The following is a 21,346-nucleotide window of genomic DNA, read 5'->3' on the forward strand; positions in this document are numbered from 1 at the left end:
TATCCTCATTGCTGCACAGAAGAATTATGTCCTTGATGCACTGCTAGGTGACAGACCTATTGCAGGAGTAGATGCAGACGTTATGAACGTTTGGCTAGCTCAATATGACGACTACTTGATAGTTTAGTGCACCAAGCTTAACGGCTTAGAATCGGGACTTCAAAGATGTTTTGAACATCATGGACCATATGAGATGTTCCAGGAGTTGAAGTTAATATTTCAAGCAAATACCCGAGTTGAGAGATATGAAGTCTCCAACAAGTTCTATAGCTAAAAGATGGAGGAGAATAGCTCAAGTAGTGAGCATGTGCTCAGATTGTCTGGGTACTACAATCGCTTGAATCAAGTGGGAGTTAATCTTCCAGATAAAATAGTGATTGACAGAATTCTCTAGTCACCATCACCAAGTTAGTAGAACTTCATGATGAACTATAATATGCAAGGGATGACGAAAGTAATTCCCGAGCTCTTCGCGATGCTGAGATCGGCGAAGGTAGAAATCAAGAAAAGAGCATCAAGTGTTGATGGTTAACAAGACCACTAGTTTCAAGAAAAGGGCAAAGGGAAGAAGGGGAACTTCAAGAAGAACGGCAAGCAAGTTGCTGCTCAAGTGAAGAAGCCCAAGTCTGGACCTAAGCCTGAGACTGAGTGCTTCTACTGCAAAGGAACTGGTCGCTGGAAGCGGAACTACCCCAAGTATTTGGCGGATAAGAAGGATGGCAAGGTGAACAAAGGTATATTTGATATACAGATTATTGATGTGTATTTTACTAGTGTTCATAGAAACCCCTCGGTATTTGATACTGGTCCAGTTGCTAAAAAGTAGTAACTCGAAACGGGAGTTGCATAATGAACAGAAACTAGTTAAGGATGAAGTGACGATGTGAGTTGGAAGTGGTTCCAAGATTGATATGATCATCATCGCACACTCCCTATACTTTCGGGATAAGTGTTGAACCTAAATAAGTGTTATTTGGTGTTTGCGTTGAGCATGAATATGATTTGGTCATGTTTATTGCAATACGGTTATTCATTAAAGTCAGAGAATAATTGTTGTTCTATTTACATGAATAAAACCTTATATGGTTACACACCCAATGAAAATGGTTCGTTGGATCTCGATCGTAGTGATACACATATTCATAATATTGAAGCCAAAAGAAGCAAAGTTAATAATGATAGTGCAACTTATTTGTGGCACTGCCGTTTAGGTCATATTGGTGTAAAGCGCATGAAGAAACTCTATGCTGATGGGATTTTGGAATCACTTGATTATGAATCACTTGATGCTTGCGAACCATGCCTTATGGGAAAGATGACTAAAACTCCGTTCTCCGGAACAATGGAGCAAGCAACTGGCTTATTGGAAATAATACATACTGATGTATGCGATCCGATGAGTGTTGAGGCTCGCGGCGGGTATCGTTATTTTCTGACCTTCACAGATGATTTGAGCAGATATGGGTATATCTACTTGATGAAACATAAGTCTGAAACATTTTAAAAGTTCAAAGAATTTCAGAGTGAAGTGGAAAATCATCGTGACAAGAAAATAAAGTTTCTATGATCTGATCGCGGAGACAAATATTTGAGTTACGAGTTTGGTCTTCAATTAAAACAATGTGGAATAGTTTCACAAATTCGTGCCACCTGGAACACCACAGCATAATGGTGTGTCCGAACGTCATAACCGTACTTTATTGGATATAGTGCAATCTATGATGTCTCTTACCGATTTACCACTATCGTTCTGGGGTTATGCATTAGAGACAGCTGCATTCACATTAAATAGGGCACCGTCTAATCCGTTGAGACGACACCGTGTGAACTATGGTTTGGCAAGAAACCTAAGCTGTCATTTCTTAAAGTTTGGGGTTGCGATGCTTATGTGAAAAAGTTTCATCCTGATAAGCTCAAACCCAAATCGGAAAAGTGTGTCTTCATAGGATACCCAAAAGTTACTGTTGGGTACACCTTCTATCACAGATCCGAAGGCAAGATATTCGTTGCTAAGAATGGATCCTTTCTAGAGAAGGAGTTTCTCTCGAAAGAAGTGAGTGGGAGGAAAGTACAACTTGATGAGGTAACTGTACCTGCTCCCTTATTGGAAAGTAGTTCATAACAGAAATCTGTTCCTGTGACTCCTACACCAATTAGTGAGGAAGCTAATGATGATGATCATGTAACTTCAGATCAAGTTACTACCGAACCTCGTAGGCCAACCAGAGTACGATCCGCCCCAGAGTGGTACGGTAATCCTGTTCTGGAAGTCATGTTACTAGGCCATGATGAACCTACGAACTATGAGGAAGCGATGATGAGCCCAGATTCCGCAAAATGGTTTGAGGCCATGAAATCTGAGATGGGATCCATGTATGAGAACAAATTATGGACTTTGATTGACTTGACCAATGATCGGCAAGCCATTGAGATTAAATGGATCTTCGAGAGGAAGACGGACACTTATAGTAGTGTTACTATCTACAAAGCTAGAATTGTCGCAAAAGGTTTTCGACAAGTTCAAGGTGTTGACTACGATGAGAGTTTCTCACTCGTATCTATGCTTAAGTCTGTCCGAATCATGTTAGCAATTGCCGCATTTTATGAAATCTGGCAAATGGATAAACAAAACTGCATTCCTTAATGGATTTATTAAAGAAGAGTTGTATATGATGCAACCAGAAGGTTTTTTCGATCCTAAAGGTGTTAACAAAATGTGCAAGCTCCAGCGATCCATCTATGGACTGGTGCAAGCATCTCGGAGTTGGAATATACGCTTTGATGAGTTGATCAAAGCATATAGTTTTATACAGACTTGCGGTGAAGCCTGTATTTACAAGAAAGTGAGTGGGAGCACTACAACATTTCTGATAAGTATATGTGAATGACATATTGTTGATCGGAAATAATGTAGAATTATTCTGCAAAGCATAAAGGAGTGTTTGAAAGGAGTTTTTCGAAGAAAGACCTCGGTGAAGCTGCTTACATATTGAGCATCAAGATCTATAGAGATAGATCAAAACGCTTGATAAGTTTTTTCAATGAGTACATACCTTGACAAGATTTTGAAGTAGTTCAAAATGGAACAGTCAAAGAAAGAGTTCTTGCCTGTGTTACAAGGTGTGAAATTGAGTAAGACTCAAAACCCGACCACGGCAGAAGATAGAAAGATAATGAAAGTCATTACCTATGCCTCAACCATAGGTTCTACAAAGTATGCCATGCTGTGTACCAGATCTATTGTATACCCTACCACTGAGTTTGGCAAGGGAGTACAATAGTGATCTAGGTGTAGATCACTGGACAACGGTCAAAATTATCCTTAGTGGAATAAGGATATGTTTCTCGATTATGGAGGTGACAAAAGGTTCATCATAAAGGGTTACGTCGATGCATGTTTTTGACACTGATCCAGATGACTCTAAGTCTCAATCTAGATACATATTGAAAGTGGGAGCTATTAGCTAGAGTAGCTCCGTGCAGAGCATTGTAGACATAGAATTTGCAAAATACTTATGGATCTGAATGTGACATACCCGTTGACTAAAATTATCTCACAAGCAAAACATAATCACACCTTAGTACTCTTTGGGTGTTAATCACATAGCGATGTGAACTAGATTATTGACTCTAGTAAACCCTTTGGGTGTTGGTCACATGACGATGTGAACTATGGGTGTTAATCACATGGTGATGTGAATTATTGGTGTTAAATCACATGGCGATGTGAACTAGATTATTGACTCTAGTGCAAGTGGGAGACTGAAGGAAATATGCCCTAGAGGCAATAATAAAGTTATTATTTATTTCCTTATATCATGATAAATGTTTATTATTCATGCTAGAATTGTATTAACCGGAAACATGATACATGTGTGAATACATAGACAAACAGAGTGTCACTAGTATGCCTCTACTTCACTAGCTCGTTAATTAAAGATGGTTATGTTTCCTAACCATAGACATGAGTTGTCATTTGATTAATGGGATCACATCATTAGGAGAATGATGTGATTGACTTGACCCATTCCGTTAGCTTAGCACTTGATCGTTTAGTATGTTGCTATTGCTTTCTTCATGACTTATACATGTTCCTATGACTATGAGATTATGCAACTCCCGTTTACCGGAGGAACACTTTGTGTGCTACCAAACGTCACAACGTAACTGGGTGATTATAAAGGTGCTCTACAGGTGTCTCGAAGGTACTTGTTGGGTTGGCGTATTTCGAGATTAGGGTTTGTCACTCTGATTGTCGGAGAGGTATCTCTGGGCCCACTCAGTAATGCACATCACTATAAGCCTTGCAAGCATTGTAACTAATGAGTTAGTTGTGGGATGATGTACTACGGAACGAGTAAAGAGACTTGCCGGTAACGAGATTGAACTAGGTATTGAGATACCGACGATCGAATCTCAGGCAAGTAACATACCGATGACAAAGGGAACAACGTATGTTGTTATGCGGTTTGACCGATAAAGATCTTCGTAGAATATGTGGGAGCCAATATGAGCATCCAGGTTCCGCTATTGGTTATTGACCGGAGACGTGTCTCGGTCATGTCTACATTGTTCTCGAACCCGTAGGGTCCGCACGCTTAAAGTTCGATGACGGTTATATTATGAGTTTATGTGTTTTGATGTACCGAAGGTAGTTCGGAGTCCCGGATGAGATCAGGGACATGACGAGGAGTCTCGAAATGGTCGATACGTAAAGATCGATATATTGGACGACTATATTCGGACATCGGAAAGGTTCCGAGTGATTCGGGTATTTTTCGGAGTACCGGAGAGTTACGGGAATTCGCCGGGGAGTATATGGGCCTTATTGGGCTTTAGGGGAAAGAGAGAGGAGAGGCTGCACGCCCCCCAAGGCCTAGTCCGAATTGGACTATGGGGAGGGGCTGCGCCCCCTCCTTCCTTCTCTTCTCTTTCCCCTTTCCTTGACTCCTACTCCTACTACTTGGAAGGGGGGGAATCCTACTCCCGGTGGGAGTAGGACTCCTCCTAGGGCGCGCCATAGAGAGGGCCGGCCCTCCCCCTCCTCCACTCCTTTATATACGGGGAGGGGGGCACCCCTTGGAGACATAACAATTGATCGTTTGATCTTTTAGCCGTGTGCGGTGCCCCCCTCCACCATAGTCCACCTCGATAATACTATAGCGGTGCTTAGGCGAAGCCCTGCGTCGGTAGAACATCATCATCGTCACCACGCCGTCGTGCTGATGAAACTCTCCCTCAACACTCGGCTGGATCGGAGTTCGAGGGACATCATCGGGCGGAACGTGTGCTGAACTCGGAGGTGCCGTGCATTCGGTACTTGATCGGTCGGATCATGAAGACGTACGACTATATCAACCGCGTTGTGCTAACGCTTCCGCTTTCGGTCTACGAGGGTACGTGGACAACACTCTCCCCTCTCGTTGCTATGCATCACCATGATCTTGCGTGTGCGTAGGATTTTTTTTGAAATTACTACGTTCCCCAACATCTAATTGGCCAAACCAAACCGATAGTTCGAAGAGAAATAGAAAGATATCTTAATCATGCATAAAAGAGTTCAGAGAAGACTCAAATAATATTCGTAGATAATCTGATCATAAATCCACAATTCATCGGATCTCAACAAACACACTGTAAAAAAGTATTACATCGAATAGATCTCCAAGAACATCGAGGAGACCATTTTATTGAAGATCAAAGAGAGAGAAGAAGCCATCTAGCTACTAGCTATGGACCTGTAGGTCTGTGGTAAACTACTCATGCATCATCGGAAGGGCAACAAGGTTGATGTAGAGGCCCTCCGTGACCGAATCCCCCTTCGGCAAATCATCGGAAAAAGCCCCAAGATGGGATCTCACCGGAATAGAGGCTTGCGACGGCGGAAAAGTAATTTAGTGGATGCCTCTGTTGGTTTGGGAATATTTGGGAATTTATAGTGCAAAGATTAGGGTTGGGAGACCTCCGAGGGGCACACAAGCCCTCAGGGCGCGCCTGGCAGGCTTGTGGCCTCCTCAGGAACCTTCTGGCCCTCTCTCCAAGTCACGTATGTGTCTTCTGGTCCAAGAAAAATCACCGCAAAAGTTTTATTCCGCTTGGACTCCGTTTGGTATTCCTTTTCTGTAAACTCAAAAACAAGGAAAAAACAGAAACTGACACTGGGCTCTAGGTTAATAGATTAGTCTGAAAAATAATATAAAATAGCATATAAAACATCCAAAACAGATAATATAATAGCATGGAACAATCAAAAATTATAGATACATTGGAGACATATCACAAATCCAATGCGCCGACCCAAACGGACAGCGATTTTGTCCCTTTGGGTTGGCGGCCCGCTCGGCGTCCGCCCTGTTTACGTTTTGGGTCGGCGGTGCGCCCAACGCGCCGACCCATATTTACCGGCGTGGCCGGCTGGCCGCCATTTTTCAACAAATATGCACATATTTTGCATAGTTTCACAAGTAAACAAAAATAGCATAGCTTTTCACAACCAAATAAAGCATAGTTTCACAACCAAATAAATTTAGCATAGTTTTACAAGCCGAATAAAAATTAAATTGTCTCAAATACATTTGAAAAAAATACATCTATTGGTTGCCAACATGAGCCCACATATGTTCAACCAAATCATTTTGCAGCTGCATGTGGGTTTCCCAATCATGCATTTCATGATGAAATTGGTGAACTGTGCAAACGTTGCTGCTCCTCCATGCTCAGGCACAATATTCTCACCCTGAAATTAAAACCCTTGATCGTAGATATGTTCCGGGTGCCCATCCTCTACGATCATATTGTGCATGATCACACAGGTAGTCATCACCTCCCACAACTTCTTGGTGCTCCAAGTCCTAGCAGGATACCAAACGATGCCCCGTCAATATTGCAGAACACCAAAGGCATGCTCGACATCCTTCCTAGCATTCTCTTGCTCTTGGGAAAATCTTTTTCTCTTCTCTCGGACAGGGTTGGGGATTGTCCTCACAATATTGGTCCATTGAGGATAGATACCGTCACCTAGGTAGTATCCTTTGTCGTAGTTGTGACCGTTGATGGTAACATTCACTGGCGGGCTGTTACCTTTGGCAAGCCTTGCAAAGACCGGCGAGCATAGAAGCACGTTGATATCATTGTGCGATCCGGCCTTGCCAAAGAAAGATTGCCTGATCCAAAGATCTTGTGAGGCCACAGCCTCAAGTATGACAGGGCAAACCCTGACATGGCCCTTATACCGCCCTTGCCAAGCAGAAGGGTAGTTCTTCCACTCCCAGTGCATGCAGTCTATGTTGCCAAGCATCCCTGGGAAGCCCCTGCTAGCACCCATCGCCAACAAACGGGCCGTGTCTTGAGCAGTCGGCTCTCTCAAGTACTCAGGGCCAAACGCAGCAATCACAGCCTTGCAGAACCTATACATGGAGTCTAGGCATGTAGACTCGCTCATACAGACGTACTCATCAATGAGATCACCGGACACTCCGTATGCAAGCATCCGGATGGGTGCAGTGCATTTCTAATAAGATGAGAAGCCAATCTTTCCAAGGGCATCCTCTTTGCACTCAAAATAATTGTCGTATCTGACAACCCCCCCTCTAATATGGTTGAAAAGATGCCTACCCATACGAAAATGCCGCCGGAATTTCTGATGTTTGAACAGCGGGTTGGTTGTGTCAAAGTAGTCCTTCCAAAGAAGGAAATGGCCGCTCTCTCGGTTGCGATTCAACGCCGGAAGGTGCCCCGGGATCGAGCCACGGAACAACGGCCGCTGCGCGTTAAGGTGGTGATGGGCCAACACGACAGCCAAGATCTCTTCCTCATCATCGGACGAGGAATCGTCAGAGTCGCAAAGGAAATTGTGGAAAAAGAACTCGTCAGCGGAGTCCATTTTGTACCTTGGCAAATTGTCGACCAACTTGCGGGCATCGACGAAGAAGCTGGCCGACAAAGAGACGCGCGCCTCCCTTGGGCCAGGTGGCTAGCCTAGTGGCGTCCGATGAGCGTGCTGGCGTCAGGACAACGGGCGTTGTCGGACGAAGGAGCTGTTCGGGGCGGGGAGCCGGCTTTCTGCTCACAGCCGCGTCGGGGGGTGGGGGTGAGAAGCTCCGGTGCCCCGGCGGCGAGGCAGTGGTGGCGGCGACGTGGGAGGTGGCAGCATTGGGGGGAGGTGTGTCGACACCGCCTGCTAGCAGAGGCACCGAAAATGGGCGGCGGCAGCGGCGATGGGGCGGAGGCGGGCGAGGGTTTGCTGTCGATATGAGGTGGGAGAGGATGGCCAATGTGCCGCGTGCATCCGCTTGGAATCCGCGCTGACGCAAATGAGGCTCAGAATTGGGCTGGGAATGGGTCGGCAGGCGGACGAAAAGCGGACGTGCGTTCGTCTGGGTCGGCGCGTTGGGCCGACTTTTTCTGTCCGTTGCGACCCAAACGGACGCGCGCGGACGGAATGGGTCGGCTTGTTGGAGTTGCTCTTAGTTATGCCAAAATTTATATTCGATCTGGACAACTGTTCTGGGACGTGCAGAGTGGTCAAAAAACTCTTTCCCTTTTTCCACCAAGGAACATGCAAAAAAATGCTCCAAACAACAAGTCAAAAAGTAGGAAACCACTGGAAAGATTGTGCCGAGAACTTTTTTTTTAAAGGAGGTGCTTGCCTGGCCTTAAAATGAGACCCTTACAAATCCGACAGTCTTGCCCAGCGGCCAGGACCAAAGTACCAAAGTACAAAGCGAAACAAACAAGTGCCAATGCGAGAAAAAGGGTACAAGACCGTAGACGGATACATAGCGGCGCATCGCTAGTAAAGGCTAAGTGACCAACGTTTGCTCTCGAGGTAGCAGGGGCGCCATGCAGAAGTCTGGCATCTGTGCCCTATGATGCGCATCGAAGCTCAGTGCACCTTGCCCGCACCCTTCTGACGAGATCCTCCACGAGCCCTTTATCCCGTCGCTTTGCCAGAATCTTCCATAGCTGCAGGAAAGACACCATTTTATATAACATATTAGCCGGATGTCTGATAAAAACTCCCTCTATTAGTGCTTTATTTCGGGTGGTCCAAAGAGACCATGATAGGGCCCCAAATCCTAGCCATGTCATCCTCTTATCCCTCCCGGAAGTTGAGTCCGCGAGCCAGTAAAATTTTGAGAACCCACTTGGGTTCCACGTGGAACCAGTTGCCGAGCGCACTGCACTCCACATAAATCGAGCCATAATGCAGCGGAAAAGAATATGATCCCGGTCTTCACTCTCGCCACACCACACACATCTGCCATCTGCCGGGCCATATCGTTTTTGGACCTGATCCCAGCTTGTGATTTTGTTACGGGCGACTTTCCATAAGAAGATCTTGATTTTGGATGGCAATCATGCTCCCACAACCCCGACATGTCGCATGGGGTTGAATTTTGAAAATCTCCTTGTACAAGGACCCTGTGGAGAATTGACCCGGTGACTCGAGTCGCCAAACGACCTCATCCTTTTCATGACTCACGTTGTACCCTCTCAGCTTATTCCGCAGCTCTTCCCACTTAGGATTTTCTGTGTTTCCTAATGGACGCCGAAAACGTGGAGACCATTGTCCCTGCCGCCAACATTCTGCCACTTTGGCATTCTGGTTTTCAGCAATCGCAAATAGTGCCGGAAAGCCATCCCGGAGACGCCTATCCTCACACCAGATGTCCAACCAAAAGGACGTGGCCTTGCCATTGTGCACATGAAATTTAGTCCCTAGCCTAAGAAGAGGCTAACGCCTCTTTCTTGATTGTCCATTAGCAAATTTTTTATGGCGGACTGTTCACATAGCTTTTAATATTACTCCTCCGAACACTATCAACACGTTATTTGGGATGTGGCTTGACGGGATAGATTCCGAAACAGCGAGACACATTCGTGTAGGAGTATGTGTTTTATTATGGGCAGTCTGGAACTGCAGAAATGATTTGGTTTTTAACAGAACAACAAATACTCATTTTTTGCAGGTTATCTTCCGAGCCACTGCGTTGATCCGTATGTGGTCGCTACTCACTCCGACGAAGGCCAGGGAGCGTGTGGTTACTGGATCTATCCGATGGAAGATGGTAGCTCGAACTATTTTCAACCGGTTTGGATGACGGTTATGTAATAGGATAGGCAATTAGTTTTCCTATCTTTCTTTTGCCAGCCGGTTGTGGCTTTACTTTTACTTTTCTGCTCTTTGTGAGCATTTTTGGTTCGTTTGTTTGAGACTTCAAGACCTGTGTCGAACTTATTTGCTTATTCATAAATGTGACCGTATGCATCGTTCTGATGTAGAGGCCAGAGATCTCCTCCTTTTTGAAAAAAAAGCCTAAAAAGAGGTTGTACTTTCTTAACATCCCTCACGAATTGTGACAGTTTAGTGTTCCTCCTAAATTCCACCCCTTCTTCATCCATGTACTTTTGTCTGAATATATCTAACCAAAGGCCACCCTGGCCGGTTAGAATTTTCCACGCCCACTTAGTCACGAGGCACCAGTTCATTACTTTAGAGTTACAGCCACTCCCGAGAACTCCGAAAACACAAACATCCATCTCATACTCCACATCATTCGCAGCTTGATCAGTAGGAGCCGAGTTGGGTGATCTTGCCGCCGAGCTGCCTCTGCGCGTAGGCGAAGAGCCGGCCGGCCTCCTCCCTGCCGACGGCGCCGTCGCGGTTGGCGTCCGCGGCCTGCACCCCTTCCCGCGCCTTCCAGGACGCGAACCACAGGTTGAGGCTCCGCAGGGCGCGCTGCAGCTCCTCCCGGCTGATCCGGCCGTCGTGGTCCGCGTCGAACTGCCCCAGCCACGCCCAGAACTCCTCCGCCGTCACCTCTCCCTGCGGCAGCGCACGGTACCGCATGAACGCCATCGATCCTCCTCCCGCCGGAACCGGGCACGATGTGCTAGCCTTGGTCGATTAGCTGCCCTGGTTGCTGCTTCTCTCTGTGTGAGTGCGAGTGTGAGGCTGTGAGCTGGGTGATGACTGATGAGGATGTTGAGCGGCCGCTCACGGTGCTATATATACGGTGGAGCCTGAACAGTTACCGCACGTTTTTCACAACTCCATGGACGCGCCTTGTAGTTGTCGTTGTGCTTCACTTGGGTGATTTGGGGTTTAAGAAATGAGTGGATCAGTACAGGGGATTTGGCTGGGGAATAATCAGCGGTGTAGCTTAAAAGTTTATTCTTTAGAGAACGGTTAGGCGAGTGGCACATTGTTAATCTGGAACTGTGGGAGCTAAGGGGTTGTACGATCAAATGTTGAGAATCGACATAACACTTGCCAAAAATATAGCAAGCATACTTGGACGTTGGCTATACTTTCTGGGATGCCCAATTCGATGGGGCTACAAACATCTGAAAAATAAGAGTTGAACACTTCAACCTGCTTGGCTAAACCCTTTTCAAACTTCAATCGGTAATGTAAAAGAGAACTTTTCGCGTTCAGTACTTAATTTAAGAAAGTACTACTTGTTAGAACACTAAAAGGTTAATTGAGCATATTTTCTTGGAGAAGGACACGGACATAGTTTTGTGACAAGTTTTTTGTTGTTGTTGCGAAAAATGCCCATAGAAAGAGGTTGCTTGTTTCCTAGCTAAATTATCATGTGTAAGGATGGGCGAAATTTCAGGTGACCGTTTGATTGATTGTCACAGTTATGTGTTGCCACACTTCTCTACTCAAAACTTGGCTTTTTGGCAAAGTTATAGCTTTGAACCAACCATGCCATAAAAGCTGAGTAGAAGCGTACTTGAGCTATAGGTGGCAGCTGGAAACAGAACATTAAATTTAATGGTCAGCAACCTCAAATATTTTAGGCAATCCACTTATCTCTAGTCATAAGGCAGCTAAGATATAGATAGCTTTTATGAGAAATGATAGGTTATGATAAATTCATTTAGATAGCTCAAGGCTCATGTCTTCCCCGAGAAGATAGTCTTTCTCTTCTGAATTATATGCATAATTATTCGCAAAAAAATAAATTATTTGCATAATAAAAAGTAATATATAAGTATCAAGAAGATACCAACTAATCAAATATTTACGACAACATGATATCAAGAGCTCGTCAAGGCATCGAGGATGCATACATGATTAGTATCACGCTTGCATCACCCGCAAAAAAAGTATTACTCTTGCATCGCAAGAGAAGCCAGACACGGGAGACATTCTTTTTTTTGTTAGATATTGGAATATCTCCATCTTCTGTTTCCATTTTCTGAGTGGCCAAAATTTGCTTGCAATTATATTGGTTTTTACAATTTCAGGAAACAAAGGGCAAAAACGTTCCTGAAACCAGTTAGTCCAACATAATCTTCGGCACCTATTTTGACCACAAGTTGCCCCTGGGATTAATATTGCATGGTCATCGTGATCTGCGCTTTGTTCTTCGATGAATCTACATATGCTTTTCCTTTAAGCCCCCGTCTACAAAATATTCACTGGCTTAGTGGTGGTAGCACAATATCTTACGTTATTAGGGAGAATAATGGGAGTATTCTAAGAAAAGTGAGGCCTTAGCACGAGAATTTTTCGACCGTCTACTATAGCAAGTTTGGCCCAGGTCCAATGAGGGAGGGGCGATGACGGCGACGCGCCATCGGCTTGCTCCAGTGCTTGTAGTCGTCGCTAGGTGGTTTACGGATATTGATGTAATTTTTGTTATTTCTATGTCCATGGTACTACCATGGCATGATGATGAACAGATCAAAAGTTTCCTCGAAAGAAAAAAAAAAGTTTGTGCCATAGCATATGTAACGCCCGGATAATCATGCTACAGTAGTTAAATCCCACGTTGGTTCAAATCAATCCAAAATTCAGATTTGAAATAAAGGCAAACATCAAAAGTTTTCAAACTTTAAAACTAACATGTTCGGTTTGTGACTAATAAATCGCAAGTAATTGCGGTGAAGAAACCCACATTTATAAAATGATTAAATACTCTAAGGTGAATAAAACAGTAGCAAAAACCAATATTAAATGCTTTTATAATTAATAAAAAACGAAACTAAATGGTTTTGGGGTAAAACCTTTTGGTTGCAGTGGGTTTTGTGTTATTACTAATTTAGGGATCATTTTAAATATTAAGTAAAAACTAAACAGAAAAGAAAGTATAATTAAAAATAAATAAATAAAAGGAATAGAACAAAACAGGAAATGAATAAAAGGAAACCCCCCCACTGGGCCATACGGCCCAGCCGGCCAGCCCAACTGGCCCCAACCGGCCCGCTGCCCCCTGCTTAACCCCCCCTCCCCCAACTCCCACCGAACCCTAGCCCACGTTCCCCACTCCCCCACTCACGGTCCACTCCCTCCCGATCTAGATCGGCACCGCGCCAGCCGCCGACGTCGCCCCGACGTCGCCCCGACACCGCCTCGCCGTCGCTGCCCCGTCCTCGACCTCCTCCTCACCAGAGCCACCCCCTCGTCTACCTCCACCTCGTCAGACGCCTTGTCATCATCTCGTCCCCGCCGCCCGAAGCTCATCCGCCCCGACCCGACGCCGTTGACCGTCGTCGCCGGACCACCTCGCCGGACCGCCTCCGTCGCACGTCCCCGACCTCCTCCCCGCACCCCACTGCCACTCCCCTACACCGTGTCGTGAGACCTCGCGCGCCCGTGTCCTCGCTCCTCTCTGCATGTCACCGATGCGTCGTCCGCGCTCACCGCAGCCTCGCCCCGCCCGGCGTGCCCCTGTACACGCGCCCGGGCGCGCTCCAATGCCTCGCCTCCCCCGTACGCGCTCACCTCGTGCTGCCGCTACGGCACTCGCACCCCTATCGCCCGGGCCTCCAGCGCCCCCCTGCGCTCCGGCCGGCCTCGCCTGAGCACGCCGCGTCCGCCCCTGACCCCGTTGGCCGCGCCCTGCTCCCGCTTCAGCCGCCCTGGCCACTGGCTTGGCCCCGCCGCACTCCCTACGGGCGAGCGCCCGCCCAGGCGCCCGTTAGCCCGCCCCGCTGTGGCCCCTAGGGCCAATGACATGTGGGGCCCAGTCCCTGGAACGCAATAAAAAGGATATAAAAAAGAATGAAAAATAAATAAATAAAACAAATATTAATTAATTAATTAACTAAATTAATTAAGTTAATTAAATCTTGATTAGTTGACTAGTTTAATCTACTTAACCTGCTAATTAAACTAAGTAACTGTTAATTAGTTATCAGTCTATGACAGAATGGACCCACGCGTCAGTTTGACCAAGTCAACTAACTGCTGACATCACCCTGATGTCATGCGAAGCTGACATCATAATGGCATTTCCTAATTAATTTAATTCTGTTAATTCTAAAAATGAATTAAAACTTTGAAAAATAATGTAAAATAAACCGTAGCTCGGATAAAAAAACTTTGTACATGAAAGTTGCTCAGAACGACGAGACGAATCCGGATAGGCAGCCCGTTTGTCCGCCACACACCCCTAACATATCGAACACGCAACTTTCCCCCTTCGGTTCATCTCTCCGAAAACGCGAAACACCGGGAATACTTTCCCGGATGTTTTCCCCCTTCGCCGGTATCACCTACTACCGCGATTGGGCACCCCTAGCAACGCTCATTGTCATGTCATGCATCGCATGCATATGTTTGCATTATATTTATTGTTTCTTCCTCCTCTTCTCTCGCTAGACTACGAGACCGACGCCGCTGCTGGTGCCCCGACCGACTACGCTGTTGACGACCCCTCCTTCTTGCCAGAGCAACCAGGCAAGCCCCCCCCCTTGATCACCAGATATCGCCTATTCTTCTCTATACTGCTTGCATTAGAAGAGTGTAGCATGTTACTGCTTTCGGTTAATCCTATTCTGCTGCATAGCCTATCATTGTTGCTACAGTTGTTACCCTTACCTGCTATCCTACTGCTTAGTATAGGATGCTAGTGTTCCATCAGTGGCCCTACACTCTTGTCCGTCTGCCATGCTATACTACTGGGTCGTGATCACTTCGGGAGGTGATCACGGGTATATACTATATACTTTATATACATGACACATGTGGTGACTAAAGTCGGGTCAGCTCGTTGAGTACCCGCAAGTGATTCTGATGAGGGGGCTGAAAGGACAGGTGGCTCCATCCCGATAGAGGTGGGCCTGGGTTCCTGACGGCCCCCGACTGTTACTTTGTGGCGGAGCGACATGGCAGGTTGAGACCACCTAGGAGTGAGATGGGCCTGGCCCTGGTCGGTGTTTGCGGATACTTAACACGCTTTACGAGATCTTGGTATTTGATCTGAGTCTAGCCATTTGGTCTATACGCACTAACCAACTACGCGGGAACAATTATGGGCACTCGACGTCGTGGTATCAGCCGAAGCCTTCGTGACGTCAGCGACGGAGCGGCGCGCGCCGGATTGGACTGGAACGCCTGCTAGGCTAGGTTTGCTTCCGGTCGCGTACGCAACGTGCAGGTGTGCAATGGGCGATGGGCCCAGACCCCTGCGCGCATAGGATTTAGACCGGCGTGCTGACCTCTCTGTTGAGTCTAGGTGGGGCTGCGACGTGTTGATCTTCCGCGGCCGGGCATGACCCAGAAAAGTGTGTGCGGCCAAATGGGATCGAGCGTGTTGGGTTATGTGGTGCACCCCTGCAGGGAAGGTTATCTATTCGAATAGCCGCGTCCCTCGGTAAAAGGACGACCCCGAGTTGTACCTTGACCTTATGACAACTAGAACCGGATACTTAATAAACACACCCTTCCAAGTGCCAGATATAACCCGGTGTTCGCTCTCTAACAGGGCGACGAGGAGGGGATCGCCGGGTAGGATTATGCTATACGATGCTACTTGGTGAACTTACCATCTACTCTCTTCTACATGCTGCAAGATGGAGGTGGCCAGAAGCATAGTCTTCGATAGGATTAGCTATCCCCCTCTTATTCTGGCATTCTGCACTTCAGTCCACCGATATGCCCCTTTACACATATACCCATGCATATGTAGTGTAGCTCCTTGCTTGCGAGTACTTTGGATGAGTACTCACGGTTGCTTTTCTCCCTCTTTCCCCCCTTTCCCTTCTACCTGGTTGTCGCAACCAGATGCTGGAGCCCAGAAGCCAGACACCACCGTCGACGACGACTCCTACTACACCGGAGGTGCCTACTACTACGTGCCGGCCGCTGACGACGACCAGGAGTAGTTAGGAGGAACCCAGGCAGGAGGCCTACGCCTCTTTCGATCTGTATCCCAGTTTGTGCTAGCCATCTTATGGCAACTTGTTTAACTTATGTCTGTACTCAGATATTGTTGCTTCCGCTCACTCATCTATGATCGAGCACTTGTATTCGAGCCCTCGAGGCCCCTGACTTGTATTATGATGCTTGTATGACTTATTTTTATTTTTAGAGTTGTGTTGTGATATCTTCCCGTGAGTCCCTGATCTTGATCGTACACGTTGCGTGTATGATTAGTGTACGGTCAAATCGGGGGCGTCACAGCATTAGTAGGAGTCATTTTACCCCGTCAAATATTATCAATGGTCCCGCACAGGTTAGAAACGTTGTCACTAGCCCTAATACACTAAAACATTGGATGGATGAAGAGCGCTCGGTTAACTGGAAGAAAAGAAAAAACAAGAGTTGCGGTTTTTTGAAACCTTCATCTTAGTTTGTCGTGGTTTCTAAAATTCAGTATTTTCTAAAATTCAGTATGAGATCATATTATGCAAATATTAGAAATAAAAACTCCCTCCCATCTAAATTAATTGACGCAGTCCCTCCAATACAATGTTGTATAGTGGTTGCTCAATTATTTTGGATCGGAAGGAGTAATAAAAATTCGTGCAAAGGATGCATTTATTTATATTTTATACAGGAAATGCACCGATGTATTTGTCAACACTCAACTGGAAAAACATAAGCAAATTAATCAACAGAGCTTGTAGAAACGTCCATCACCTAACAACTCTGCAAATCTCCACAGAATTCACAGTGCTGAAAATACAAAGTAGGAAACGCTTGGAAAATAACTGCAAAGGTTGCCCCAAGAACTCCGAAAACACAAACATCCATCTCATACTCAACATCATTTGAAAAAAAATCTCCATATCATCACAGTTACAACAGCAGATCAACTCATGCCCAGCCTGATCAGTAGGAGCCGAGCTGGGTGATCTTGCTGCCGAGCTGCCTCTGCGCGTAGGCGAAGAGCCGGCCGGCCTCCTCCTTGCCGACGGCGCCGTCGCGGTTGGCATCCGCGGCCTGCACCCTTTCCCGCGCCTTCCATGACGCGAACCACAGGTTGAGGCTCCGCAGCGCGCGCTGCAGCTCCTCCCGGCTGATCCGGCTGTCGTGGTCCGCATCGTACTGCCCCAGCCACGCCCAGAACTCCTCTGCCGTCACTTCCCCCTGCGGCAGCGCACGGTACCGCATGAACGCCCACTAGTAGAAAAAGAGGCTTCCATACGCCCCCATTAGTCCCCAAAATAATCGAACCGCGACAAAAGGGGTTTTTAGTCGCGGTTCGGGAGGAGACCCGCGACCAACTATCTGGGCCCAGCGCGCTCGGTCGACAGCTGGCGGACGGGAGGGGCTTTAGTCCCGGTTGGCCTGGCCAACCGGGACTAGGTCCCCGAAGGCCTTTAGTCGCGGTTGGCCAGGCCAACCGGGACTAAAGGCCCATCCTAGTCGCGGTTGGCCAGGCCAACCGGGACTAAAGGCCCATCCCTATATATAGGACTCAGCTCACTTCACTTCACTCAGCTCACTTCACAATATTCAGAAGGGGGTGGTGGGTTTGCTTTTGGTTCCTCCTATGCACACAAGGTGTTCGATGAAATGCCCGAGAGCCTGAAACAAACATGATATGAAGTGTCCGAGCCACACTTGAGCTTTCTCATTTATTTTTCCTCCGCGATCGCGGTTAGCAACTTGAACCTTTCATGTGTCATTGATAAAATATGCATGTGTGTAGTTCATTGTTTAATTTGTATTATTTCTAGCTAGTTAGTTTAACAAATGCATGATGGTTAATTATATACTTTATATAATAATAATGCAGATGAATCGGCAATGGATGTACGGTCCCCGACTCTCCGGCGAGTTCACTACGGGTTTGAAAGATTTCCTCGTAGTGGCAAATGCGAACAAGCAGCTAGGTTTTATTATCTGTCCATGTGCTGTCTGTAAGAATCAGAAGGGTTACTCCTCCTCAAGAGACGTTCACATGCACCTGCTTCGGCACGGTTTCATGCGAAGCTATAATTGTTGGACCAAGCATGGAGAAAGAGGGGTTAGAATGGAAGAAGATGAATAAGGGGATGATATCGATGACAACTATCATGATCATTTCGGTGATACTTTCATGGAGGATGATGCTGAAGGTGGGGAAGGGTTAGGTGAAGGTGAAGAAGAGGCACATGATGAGCCCGCTGATGATCTTGGTCGGACCATTGCTGATGCACGGAGACGCTGCGAAACTGACAAGGATAGGGAGAATTTGGATCGCATGTTAGAGGATCACAAAAAGTCGTTGTATCCAGGATGCGATAATAGTCTAAAAAAGCTGGGCTGCACACTGTATTTGCTAAAATGGAAGGCACAGGAAGGTGTAGGTGACTCATCATTTGAAAATTTGCTGAAAATGTTGAAGAATATGTTTCCGAAGAATAACGAGTTGCCCGCCAGTACGTACGAAGCAAAGAAGGTTGTCTGCCCTCTAGGTTTAGAGGTTCTGAAGATACATGCATGCATTAACGACTGCATCCTCTACCGCGGTGAATACGAGAATTTGAATGAATGCCCTGTATGCACTGCATTGCGTTATAAGATCAGAGGCGATGACCCTGGTGACGATGTTGAGGGCGAGAAACCCAGGAAGAGGGTTCCCGCCAAGGTGATGTGGTATGCTCCTATAATACCACGGTTGAAACGTCTGTTCAGGAACAAAAAACATGCCAAGTCGTTGCGATGGCACAAAGAGGACCGTAAGTCCGACGGGGAGTTGAGACACACCGCTGATGGAACGCAATGGAGAAAGACCGACAAAGTGTTCAAAGATTTTGCAGCTGACGCAAGGAACATAAGATTTGGTCTAAGTACTGATGGCATGAATCCTTTTGGCGAGCAGAGCTCCAGCCATAGCACCTGGCCCGTGACTCTATGCATCTACAACCTTCCTCCTTGGTTGTGCATGAAGCGGAAGTTCATTATGATGCCAGTGCTCATCCAAGGTCCAAAGCAACCCGGGAACGACATCGATGTGTACCTAAGGCCATTAGTTGATGAACTTTTACAGTTGTGGGCCAGACCTGGTGTACGTGTCTGGGATGAGCACAAAGGAGAGGAATTTGACCTACGAGCGTTGCTTTTTGTAACCATCAACGATTGGCCTGCTCTCAGTAACCTTTCGGGACAGACAAATAAGGGATACAATGCATGCACGCACTGCTTCCATGAGACTGAAAGTGTGCGTTTGGTTAATTGTAAGAAGAACGTGTACCTGGGTCATCGTCGATTTCTTCCCCAAAATCTTCACGTAAGAAAGAAAGGCAAGCATTTCAACGGCAAGGCAGATCATCGGCCGAAGCCTGCGGAACGTACTGGTGCTGAGATATTTGATATGGTCAAGGATTTGAAAGTCATCTTTGGAAAGGGTCCTGGCGGACAATCAGTTCCGCAGGGAGTTGACGGGCACGCACCCATGTGGAAGAAGAAATCTATATTTTGGGAGCTAGAATATTGGAAAGTCCTAGATGTCCGCTCTGCAATCGACGTGATGCATGTTACGAAGAATATTTGCGTGAACCTGCTAAGCTTCTTGGGTGTGTATGGGAAGACAAATGATACATAGGAAGCACGACAGGACCAGCAACTTTTGAAAGACCCAGATGACCGGCATCCGGAATGGTTTCAAGGTCGTGCCAGCTACGCTCTTACCAAAGAAGAGAAGGTCATTTTTTTTGAATGCCTGAGCAGTATGAAGGTCCCGTCTGGCTTCTCGTCGAATATAAAGGGAATAATAAACATGGCGGAGAAAAAGTTCCAAAACCTGAAGTCTCACGACTGCCACGTGATTATGACGCAATTGCTTCCGATTGCTTTGAGGGGGCTCCTACCGGAAAATGTTCGAGTAGCCATTGTGAAGCTATGTGCATTCCTCAATGCAATCTCTCAAAAGGTAATCAATCCAGAAGATCTACCACGGTTACAGAACGATGAAGTCCAATGCCTTGTCAGTTTCGAGTTGGTGTTCCCACCACCCTTCTTCGATATTATGACGCACCTCCTGCTCCACCTAGTCGAAGAGATTTCCATTCTCGGTCCTGTATTTCTACACAATATGTTCCCCTTTGAGAGGTTCATGGGAGTATTAAAGAAATATGTTCGTAACCGTGCTAGGCCAGAAGGAAGCATCGTCAAGGGCTATGGAAATGAGGAGGTAATTGAGTTCTGTATTGACTATGTTCCTGACCTTAAGCCGATTGGTATTCCTCAATCGCAACACGAGGGGCGACTAAGTGGAAAAGGCAAGATCGGAAGGAAATCCACGATATGTATGAACGGTCATTCTATGACTGAAGCACACCACACAGTTCTGCAAAATTCCAGCTTGGTGGCTCCGTACTTCGAGCAACACAAGAATATTTTACGCTCGGACAACCCGGGGAAGCCTGAATCCTGGATTAGAAAGGCCCACATGGAGACTTTCGGCAGTTGGTTGCGAAAACATTTAATGAATGACAATGATGATGTTGGAGATCAGCTGTACATGTTGGCCAAGAAACCATCTTCGACTATAACGATTTTCCAAGGGTACGAGATAAATGGGAATACATTTTACACCATCGCCCAAGATAAAAAGAGCACCAACCAAAACAGTGGTGTCCGCTTTGATGCAGCAACCGAGAATGGGCGAAAGGTCACATATTATGGTTACATAGAGGAGATATGGGAACTTGACTATGGACCCTCCTTTAAGGTCCCTTTGTTCCGGTGCAAATGGTTCAAGCTAACAGGAGGTGGGGTAAAGGTGGACGAGCAATACGGAATGACAATGGTGGATTTCAACAATCTTGGTTACCTTGACGAACCATTCGTCCTTGCCAAAGATGTCGCTCAGGTTTTTTATTTGAAGGACATGAGTAGCAAACCGAGGAAACGGAAAGATAAGAAAACGATCGGTACATCATGCGATGATCCAAAGCGCCACATTGTTCTTTCAGGGAAAAGAAACATCGTGGGAGTGGAGGACAAGACAGACATGTCAGAAGATTATAATATGTTTGGTGAAATTCCGCCCTTCAAAGTGAACACTGACCCAAGCATTAAGTTAAATGATGAGGATGCTCCATGGATACGGCAAAATCGTAAGCAAGCAGGGACACAAGGGAAGAATTGATGTGTAATAATTTATTGTACCAA

At 46.4% G+C, this 21,346-nt stretch overlaps 3 protein-coding genes across 3 annotated transcripts; all 3 read right to left on the bottom strand.

Annotated features, from left to right (window-relative positions):
- Window positions 1-6,877: 6,877 nt before the first annotated feature.
- Window positions 6,878-7,414, bottom strand: LOC109780002 (uncharacterized). The gene has a single exon (XM_020338601.2). It carries the CDS (start codon window positions 7,412-7,414, stop codon window positions 6,878-6,880), a length of 537 nt encoding a protein of 178 aa, XP_020194190.2.
- A 2,921-nt stretch (window positions 7,415-10,335) lies between these two features.
- Window positions 10,336-10,953, bottom strand: LOC109780023 (uncharacterized). Its single transcript, XM_020338619.4, has one exon. It carries the CDS (start codon window positions 10,859-10,861, stop codon window positions 10,571-10,573), a length of 291 nt encoding a protein of 96 aa, XP_020194208.1. The 5' UTR covers window positions 10,862-10,953; the 3' UTR covers window positions 10,336-10,570.
- Window positions 10,954-16,815: 5,862 nt separating this feature from the next.
- On the bottom strand, window positions 16,816-17,357 carry LOC141026377 (uncharacterized). Its single transcript, XM_073502828.1, has one exon. It carries the CDS (start codon window positions 17,354-17,356, stop codon window positions 17,075-17,077), a length of 282 nt encoding a protein of 93 aa, XP_073358929.1. The 5' UTR covers window position 17,357; the 3' UTR covers window positions 16,816-17,074.
- Between the last annotated feature and the right edge of the window lie 3,989 nt (window positions 17,358-21,346).

The sequence above is a fragment of the Aegilops tauschii genome, chromosome 7 (assembly GCF_002575655.3).
Source record: "Aegilops tauschii subsp. strangulata cultivar AL8/78 chromosome 7, Aet v6.0, whole genome shotgun sequence".
NCBI lineage: Eukaryota > Viridiplantae > Streptophyta > Magnoliopsida > Poales > Poaceae > Aegilops > Aegilops tauschii.